The following is a 9,997-nucleotide window of genomic DNA, read 5'->3' on the forward strand; positions in this document are numbered from 1 at the left end:
CAGAGCAGGGCCGATTGGGTAGTTGGGGTGCCACCCTCAGTCACGCTCAGGGTAGGGCCAATTGGGGGGTTGGGGCACCGCCCCCTGTCACACTCAAGGCAGGGTCAATGGGGAGGTTGCGGCGCCACCCCCTGTCACGCACAGAGCAGGGCCTATCAGGGGGGTTGGGGCTCCGTAACCTGTCACGCACAGAGCAGGGCCAATCAGGGGGTTGGGTGCTGCCCCCTGTCATGCACAGAGCAGGGCCAATCAGGGGGTTGGGGAGCTCCCCCCCTATCATGCACAGAGCAGGGCCCATCAGGGGGTTGGGGAGCTCCCCCCTGTCACGCACAGAGCAGGGCCGATCAGGGGGTTGAGGAGCTCCCCCCTGTCACTCACAGAGTAGGGCCGATAGGGGAGTTAGGGCACCACCCCCTGTCACCCACAGAGCAGGGCCGATCAGGGGGTTGGGGCACCGCCACTGTCACACTCAGGGCAGGGCCGATGGGGGAGGTTATGACTCTACCCTGTCACACACAGAGCAGGGCCTGTGGGGGTGGGGGGGAGGTTGGGGCGCCGCACCCTGTCACAGAGCAGGGCCAATCAGGGGGTTGGGACGCCGCACCCTGTCACACACAGAGTTGCAGGGTGATCAGGGGGTTTGGGTGCTGCCCCCTGTCACGCTGATCCGGTGCCAGGAGGCCTCGAGGCTCCGCTGATCCCGGTGCTGGGAGGCATATTACCCTTTTACTATATAGGATAGAGGCCTGGGGGCCGGCTGGTTTGCCCTGAAGGGTGTCCTGGATCAGGGTGGGGGTCCCCACTGGGATGCCTGGCCAGCCTGGATGAGGGGATGATGGCTGTTTGCAGCTGGTCACACACCCTTCAGGGTGGGGGTCCCCACTGGGGTGCCTGGCCAGTCTGGGTGAGGGGCTGAGGGCTGCTTTCAGTCTGGCGGTTATTGACTGAAGCTCCCAACCGCTCCTTTTTTTTCTCTTTTTTTAATTTTATTCTGGGCCAGCTTTAACTCTGGCTCTAGCTCTGAGGCTTCCACTGGTTTGTTTGCCGTTCTATAATCGAAACAATGTATAACTCCAGCTCTGAGATCCCAGGGTTTTGTTTAGCTTCTATATTTGTTACAAAGTTTCAAACTGCCAGCTCAGAGGCCGGCAGCGCAGGCGGGGAACGTTGGAGTCTGCAGTCACTGCAGCAAGCAAGCCTCATGTTTGCTTCCAGCTGCCTGGCTGCCGGCCGCCATCTTGGCTGACAGTTAATTTGCATATAGTCACTGATTAGCCAATGAAAAGGGTAGCGGTCGTACGCTAATTACCATGTTTCTCTTTTATTAGTGTAGATAATAAAGAGCTAATATGCTAATTAGACTGAATGGCAGAACAACCTTCCGGAATGACCTTCCACAACGACCTTCCGGAACAATCAGTGGGAGGGGCCATGGGGCCATGGGCCGCTAGGCAGCCAGGACTGCGAGGGTTGAGCCCCTTGCACGAATTTTGTGCATCAGGCCTCTAGTTATTCACAATAAAGCCGTATTAGTAGCCTTTGCCCAGTAAGTTTTTCATTATTTAGGCTTGAGCACAAATAGAAAATTGAGTATTTCTAACAAACAACAGGTTTCCTTTAATCCAGGATTTTGAATTATCCTTGATTCTTAATCTCAGAGATTATATTAATTTCTTGATAAACACATTCCTATTTCATTTTTACTTTTTAAATCCTCACCTGAGGATATGCCTTTATTGATTTTAGAGCGAGAGGAAGGGAGAGGGAGAGAGACAGAGAGAAACACTGATGTCGGAGAAAACACTGATAGGTTGCCTCCTGTATGTACCCTGACCAGGGATAGAACCCGCAACCCAGGCATGTGCCCTGACTGGGAACCAAACCTGTGACCTTTTGGTGTATGAGACGATGCTCCAACCAACAGAGCCACACCAACCAGGGCCCTATTTCATTTTAAAAGTTGATTTTCATTACTATTCATTATAAACTATGGAACAACCAAGTCTTTCATTAAAAACAAATTTACAAAAACATCAATAGGAAAGGGGTTAATATCCAAAATATATTAAAAAAACAACAACCCATACATAAAAAACTAAGGTTTAGCATCCAAATGATCCAGCAAGTTATCATCTGAAATGACATTTGACTATCGAATGATTATCATATGAAGAGAGATACTGTATGATATTTATGCTTTAAAAATCTATAAAATTTATAGTGAGCCTCTTGTGAACATTTCATGATTGAAGAAAATGAGAATTTTGCAACCTGGAATAGCACTTAGAAAGCTGGTTGAGCCCTAGCTGGTTTGGCTCAGTGTCTAGAGCTTCAGCCTGTGGACTGAAGGGTCCTAGGTTTGATTCCAGTCAAGGGTACATGCCTGGGTTGCGGGCTTGATCCCCAGTAGGGGACATGCAGGAGATAGCCGATCAATGATTCTCTCTCATCATTGATGTTTCTATTTCTCTTTCCCTTCCCCTTCCTCTCTGAAATCAATAAAGATATTAAAGAGAGAGAAAGAGAGAAAGCTGGTTGAGACAGGTCCAGATTTAATATAATAGGACAGCGATTTTCAACCTTTTCCATCTCATGGCACACATAAACTAATTACTAAAATTCTGCACCACACCAAAAAAATACATTTTTTGCCTATCTGACAACAAATAGGTATAATTTTGATTCATTCAAACCATATGGCTATTGCTGTGTTGGCTGTTGTCATTTATATTTTTTTAAATCCTCTCCTGAGAATATTTTTTCCATTGATCTTTAGAGAGTGAGTGGGAGGGAGGAAGGGGAGAGAGATAGAGATGAGTCAATGTGAAAGACACATCAACTGGTTGCCTCCTGTTGAGACTGAATCTGCAACTGAGGTAGGTATCCTTGACCAGGGATGGTGCTTCTTCGGTCCACAGGCCAATGGTTAACCACTGAGCAAACCAGCCAGGACTGTTGTCATTTTTTTTGGCAATCTAAGGGAAAAAGGGTCAGTGCCCATGACTAAATAGTCAGGTATTGACATGTTTTAAAAATTCTTGCAGCACACTGGTTGAAAACTGGTCTAGTTATTGCTGTGAAGGTATTTTGTAGATGTAATTAGCATCCATAATCAGTTGACTTTGAGTAGAATATCTTCCATAAGTTGCATCGGACTCATCCAATCAGTTGAAGTCCTTAAGAGCAAACACTGATGTTTCCTGGAGACATTTCTGCCTTAGACTATAACACAGAAATATTGCCCAAGTTTCTAGCCAGCCAGCCTGCCCTAGAAATGTTGGACTTGCCACCCCCCGCGTGGCATAAGCTAATTCCTTTCAACGCAGATTTTGTTACTGACATGGGTTTTAGAGGAAGAGAATCTTAAGAAAGAGTTTCCTGAATTGGTTTCTGGAACAGATTCTCTAATCTGATTAGATTTAAAGGCACCATTTCCAGTTGCAAAGAGAGCTCTGACAGTCTATGACATGATATGGCAACAGATAGGCAAAACCCCACCAACGGATAAGAGGTGAGGCTCTGGGACCCATGTATTTGATACAGAACATTTTGATCAAACTAATGAATATGAGATTGGCTGTTTGCTTATAACCACACTGGACAGAGTGAGGGAAGAAAAAGGATGAGCTCAGGGCTTCACATTTCTGGCTCAAGTGTAACCTAAATGACCAGAGTTCCCTATCTTCCCTAAAGAAATTCCTATCACTTATAGCCACAGAGCTATGATTTTTGCAAACCAAAGCCAAAGCCTCATCCTCCAAATGGGCTGAATTACAATGACAATCGAATTCTCCACTCTAGGGTAGGAGCTGCTCAAGTGAGGGCATTGATTGGGAAGGAATGTCCTGAAATCTGGATTGAGCGTATTTGGGCAATTCTGGTGAAGCTGGGGATGTTGAACCCCCAAATCCTGCCGAGCCTCTTTGCCAGAAGCAAACTTCTCCCTGAGGTTGAACCTGTTTTGCCCGAGCAATGAAGGCAATGGCCTTCCCTGATGTAGTTTCCTTGCAAGACACTGCGGATCTTAGGAAGTGCTCCCACCATCCCTCTTTATTCCTGTAATCAGACTCAAGTCCCAGCAGGCCCTGAAAAGTGAGGTACAGAGAATGACCCAGGAGGTGCACTACATTCCAAAAGAACTGCCCGATTTTTCCAATTTATACTGACATATCTGGGGAATACAGGAAGGAATGAACATTAAGGGACCGGGGGTAATAGTGGAAGGAACACAGATTAGACTGAATTTAGTAATATGGCCCCATTAAGCAGAGATTCAAGATTCAATATTGTAACGAGGGGTTTCCTGTGCAACCATGTGCTTAGGCAGTTTTGTTCCCTTTGAGTTTTTTTTTTTTTTAAGTATATTGTTATTGATTTCAGAGAGGAAGGGAGAGGGAGAGAGAATCATTGATCGACTGCCTCCTACACACCCATACAGGGGATCGAGCCCACAACCCAAGGATGTGCCCTTGACCAGAATTGAACCTGGGACCCTTCAGTCCCTAGGCTGACGCTCTATCCACTGAGCCAAACCAGCCAGGGCATGAGTTTATTTTTAATTCAAAAATGAGGTAGCTAACCCCACATTTCACCTAGTGATCTCTCACCCATCTTCCAAAGTCAGGACTATTTTGCAGCCCAGCCTCATTTCCTGAGAACTTGAAGACATTTCTTCAGTTATGAACAAGCACCTGAGATTTGTTCATCACAACCACTAAACTTACTTTTGCTAACACTGGTAACAAATGAGGCTTTTCCAGCAGAGTTATGTGGAATGCCACCAGAGACCTGGCCATCCTGGCGTCTGGTCCTTACTCAACTGCAAAGTAGAATAAATAAATCATGGTCTTCCCGTGATTCAGGTGGATGCTTCAGTAACTGGCTCCGAGACTCTTACCACCTATCCTCCTAGTTACCGCCATGTGGAGTGCAAGAAGCGGAGGCCCTCTTCTAGTATCTAAAACCTACGATTCTGTGTCCATTCATTTTTCTAAAAATGAATTGTTTTTCTTTATTAAAACAAGTTTACCTTTGTCCTTCCAGATTGTTTATCACATTTTGCTAGATTCAAGAGTTAGGTCAACACAGCCAATGGGCAGCTGACATGAAATCTGCATGTTTATAACCAGAAGACCCAGAGGGCTACCCAGGATCTTTCTCCTGTACACGGGCACATTTACTATGTCTTTAGAGCCCAATTATATTCCCCGACTATGCAAAAAGTTAACGCATTAAAAAACAGAAAGAAGTTCCACTTTTACATATTGAATTAAAATTTATTTTAAAAGGTAAATTTTTATATATCCTTTTAAAAAATGAAAATTCAAATGTCTTAGAATTCAGCAATGAGTCTTCAATATTATAAAGCTATTTATAACAGTAATTAAAGTACTGGTAACATTTTACCTTTATAAAAATGTCACAGAATTCACATCACAACTTGGATCCTTAATGATTCAAGCTTCTCATCTTACACAATAAAGGTCTGATCAGTTTAAAGATAAAATCCCTCTGGATGTGCCGTCCTCAAGGCTTCCATTACCACTCCATCAGCTCACACAGTAGGGTAGCTGGCTGCCGTGGCGATCCCACAGTGGTTGCTCTGGTCTTTGGCCATTTTTACGTAGCCATTCATGCCCCATCCTGAACCCCAGCTGAAAGAAGAGCATGTTTTGCATTTTATTCAAAGAATCAAGTCATATTAGCTTCATTAATAATGCTAGCTAATACTTAAAATAGTGCTTACCATGTATCAGACACTCTTCTGAGGGCTGTTACATATATTTATAATAAGCCTATAATTCCCCCAGGGTCCTTATTTTAACTTACTAAGCTATGACATTGAGGCGGAACTGGGATTCCAATGTAACAGTCTATTTCCACAGCTGTCTTACACATCATCTCAGTTAAAGAACTTTGGCTGTGAAAATTGCTCCTGATAACCTCCTCTGCCTGAGATGGGAAGCAGAATACAATGGCAGGACATCAAATGAATGACAACAGGAAGGATGCAAGCAGGCCACTGAACTCTGGGACAATTTTTAGACCTAAAGAATCAGCAGAGGCCGATGTTTCTGCTCACTAAACCTTGCTGAAAAATTGGAGACAGAAAAAGGAAATCAGCTCTCAACCCTGCAACTAAGAAGTCCTTTACCGGAAACCCTTGGGACCAGATGTGTTCTTAAGAAAATTTTCAGAATTACAAATGCAATGCTACAAATACATAATAATAACACTAACCAGGTTCTACAGAATCTTAAAATCAAACACCAGAAATTCTGTGACTGTTAAGTATAAGAAAGACTTCTGGAATTCCAAAACTGAGCATTTTTGGACCTGAAACCAAATACTGGTTCCAAACAAGGATTCCCTTTTCAATTTCAAATATAACATTTGGGGTTTTATACCTGTTCTTGACAATCCAAAATTTATTGTTCTTTGAGTCTCCTCCTTCAGAGCCATAGCCAACAACCAGAACACCATGATCCAGGTCTTTGCTGCTGCAGTTTGGTTCATAATAGATGCCTAAGAGAGTAAAATTCAATGTGGGGATGAGAAGCTCTAAGTGACAGGTGGCAGGAACCCACCCTCTCAAAATTCAGTATTATGTCATAAATTCCAAATGAGGCTTAAATTTATTTGCCAAAAAATAGTAATGGCTGATAAAAAGGCAAACTCAACTCACTAGAAATCAACAAAATTTAACTAAATCCAATATATTTTCTAACCAAAAAAAAAAAAAAATTCCAATATGATCTAGTTATCAAGACTAATATGATTTAGGCACTCATTTAACTAATATTAATTAGCATAATCCTTCCTACTCCTAGAATGCCACCTAAAGGTTCTATAAAGAACCCTCGAGCCAAAGGGCTCTTTATAGTTCTAATTACAATAATAAATTTTTGGAATAAAGGTCCAACAATTAATTGGAGGATAGTCATGCAAGTTTAGGTTACATCTATAGAACTAATTACATAGCCACTTAAAGATATTTATGAACAGTTTGTCATCATGGGAAAATATTTAAAGTGGAAACATCACTATGTTAAATGTACACACTCAAAATTCTACAGTCCTGGAAAGTAGAACTCCATACCAAAAAGTCCTGATGGTGTTTTCCAATTTTGCCTACCCGAATTTCTGTAATAAAAAGACAAACACCTACCTGCATTATAGAACTGGAATGATGAATGGCCTGCATCTATAGCAACAGAGATGGGCCCCACAGTCGCCACTGCCTTCAGAAGGGCCTTCTCACGCTGAGGGATATCCACAAAGCCAGTGTCGTTGGCAGCAGAATACTCAGGTCTATAGTTGCAGGTGTTTGACTCCTTTTAAAGGTAAATGGGAAGGAGACTTATGAGCACCACCCACCTCCTGGGGAGCATTAGTTCTAAGACCCCAGACTCAGCAGTTGGCACCTTAATTATTTCTAAGTCAACTCTGTTTTACAGCAACCCAGGAAGCAAAATGCTATTGGCTGCCTTAAAAAATTTTTCACTATGGAGAAGTCTGCATTATATGCAGAATAGTGCATATATTCTCCATGTTACATAGAAGTAAGAACGGCTACAGTTAGCCACCTCATCAGAGATCTGTGCAAAATTTGATAATTTGTGGTGACAGTTCTGACAGTTTGCATCTAAAATGTGAATGCTGACTAAGGTGTCTGTTATCTCTGAAAATGCTCAACTTTCAAAAGCAGAGCTGGAATAACAAGATAAGGAGCTCCATTTACCCTTGCGAGATATGGATAGGATTCCTCTGTGTCCAGGCCTTTGTTGTCCTTGACGTACTGGAAGGCATTATCCATTAGGCCACCATTGCAGCCCTCATTGCCCTGAGAGCGAGAGCAGTCCACCAGGTTCTGCTCACTCAGCGAGACGAGTTTGCCGGTTTTCCGGAACATCTGTCCTTCAAGGGAACCAGTTGCACTAAAAGCCCAACAAGAACCACACTGACCCTGAAAATAAAAAAAACAACCATCAGTTTATAAGACAAATACAAAGATTGCCAACAGCCCATATATCAACAGCTCTGTAAAAACACCCCAGCAAAAAGCATGTCATTCCAGTGGACCCGAGCAGGGATGCCGTTCCTTTTCGGCTTTTCCGAGTTAAAAAGATCGGAACACGGTCATACCTGGTTCTTCACAGGAGTTACATAGCCTTTGTCTCTCCAATCCACAGATGAGGGGATCTGAGCAAAGAGAGGCTCTCGGAATACCTTCCCATTCCGTTGCTTCTGGTTCTGAAAGCCATTCATCACCTGCCTGAATTCTTCATTGGTCTACAAGGAAAAGTAAATCAACTGTTGAAAAAGCAAGAGCTTATTTTGCTAAAGTACTGAGGAGAAGAAGCACAAAAAGCGAAGCCTCCCAAGCCACACTCACCATGTCGCCAAAGGCATTCATCGCCATGGTGAAGCCCTGTTTCCTTAGGCTGTATTCCCGATTGTGCAGTTCGATCATTTTCATATTCTTCTCCCACACCGCTCTCCTCCATCCTTCTTCATTCTAGAGGCAAGCGCATACCACGCTGTTGTTTCTACTGAAAACCCAACCTACCCTCACCAAGGGGGATTTACAGACAGAGAGGAAGAGAAACCACAGCCAGGGAAGGCTTTATACTACTGGGTGCTGTTCTCCAAGTGCCATCACAGGGATGTACACCCATAGGGTGCTCATTAATGGCTGCCATTAAATTACTGCTCGGGGACGGCTGACCTCGGGAAGCTACTCTCTGGCTATAAACGCCTGACCTCAAGGGCCCTTCTCTGTGGGTCCCTCTGGGCAGTTTCAGATGTTACCCACCACGCCATATAGTCTCCGGTGTGTTGCCTTCCACTCGTACCACTGTGCGTCCAATCTTGGATCAAGTTTTGGAGTAGCTGAGGCTATTCCCAAGCAAAGGGCGGTCAGGAGGAATGAAGGATTCATGTTTCAAAACCTAGGAAGGGGGGGGGGGGGAATGAGTGATCTGATTAGACCAATCCTTCTGTAAAGCCATCTTACTGTGGGATAAAAAACATTTAAATTACCTTCCCTGATATTTATGGAAGGTCTGCTGAAGGCTACGGATGTGGGTGGAGAAAAACAGGCCAAGGGCTTACCAAATAGTGGAGGCATATGATTCAGCCATCAAAATGAAAAACAGGCTGACAAGTGCTGCAGGAATTGAAACAGACTTCATTGTAATAGCGCAATGACCATTTAGGTTTTGATTAAGGGCCTCGGGGCACCTTATGGGTCTGAATCTTAAAGCAGGAGAAAGAAACTGTCGGTCCAGGTTATTTACTCAAGGTCCCGGAGTGACCCAGGAAATTATGTATCAGGACTCTGCTCCCAGGTAAGAGCAGGGATCCCCAGGAGTTAGGGTTCCGCCTCACACCCTTCTGCTTGACTACTGCACCGCAGGGGTGCGATATGCCTTCGAGCCTTTGTTTCTGGAATTTGAAACCTTTCTGACCGGCCTCCCCGGGAAAACATGGGCCGCGGGGCAGCCAGCACACTTGGCCTCCGCAGCCCACACCGTCAGTCCCTCCCGCAAACCCGCTACGCGATCACGTGGCTCGGAGGAGCACCGAGCACAGAGCCCCGCTGGCATTGTCTGCACCGGCCCAGCTCTCCCTCCAGGTGCTCGGACACTGGCCGGGCCCCAGGTGACGCCGACGCAGCCGGCGGGGCCGCGCCGCTGGAATGCCGGCCCGCTCCCCGCAGACGCCCGCGTCCCGGAGGTTGTGGCCCAGCGCTGGTCACCGGTCTCCGCCGGAACCGATGGCCGCCACCGGCCCTGAGGCCTGGCGGCTCCCTGCATAGGCCCAGCGCCCGGGGGATCTCCGGCTCTCCCCGAACCCCTCCTTTCTGCTATGCGGGCCTCGAAGCCCCCAAGTGGAGAAGCGGGGGTTCGAAGCGGGCGCCGCATGCCTTTCTAGCCTGCTGTCCTGTCTGGCCGGGGCCCTGGCTCCAATCTCTCCCTGTCCGAGTCCTGGGGGA

The 9,997-nt window shown here is 45.6% G+C and overlaps 1 protein-coding gene across 2 annotated transcripts in view; it reads right to left on the minus strand.

Annotated features, from left to right (window-relative positions):
- Positions 1–5,346: 5,346 nt before the first annotated feature.
- Positions 5,347–9,997, minus strand: part of CTSL (cathepsin L) — a 4,950-nt gene continuing 299 nt past the window's right edge. The window contains exons 1-8 of one of the 2 annotated variants that reach the window (XM_023743531.1): positions 9,041–9,173; positions 8,816–8,950; positions 8,396–8,518; positions 8,146–8,292; positions 7,742–7,966; positions 7,169–7,334; positions 6,408–6,525; positions 5,347–5,654 (exon numbers count right to left, since the gene is read on the minus strand). In XM_023743531.1, coding sequence (XP_023599299.1) covers positions 5,555–5,654; positions 6,408–6,525; positions 7,169–7,334; positions 7,742–7,966; positions 8,146–8,292; positions 8,396–8,518; positions 8,816–8,941 — 1,005 coding nt within the window. In that variant the 5' untranslated portion in view covers positions 8,942–8,950; positions 9,041–9,173 and the 3' untranslated portion in view covers positions 5,347–5,554. Of the gene's footprint in view, positions 5,655–6,407; positions 6,526–7,168; positions 7,335–7,741; positions 7,967–8,145; positions 8,293–8,395; positions 8,519–8,815; positions 8,953–9,040; positions 9,174–9,997 lie in introns of those variants that run through there. The other variant, XM_006102121.3, reaches the window with a different exon arrangement.

Source organism: Myotis lucifugus, unplaced genomic scaffold (genome assembly GCF_000147115.1).
Source record: "Myotis lucifugus unplaced genomic scaffold, Myoluc2.0 scaffold_398, whole genome shotgun sequence".
NCBI classification, from domain to species: domain Eukaryota; kingdom Metazoa; phylum Chordata; class Mammalia; order Chiroptera; family Vespertilionidae; genus Myotis; species Myotis lucifugus.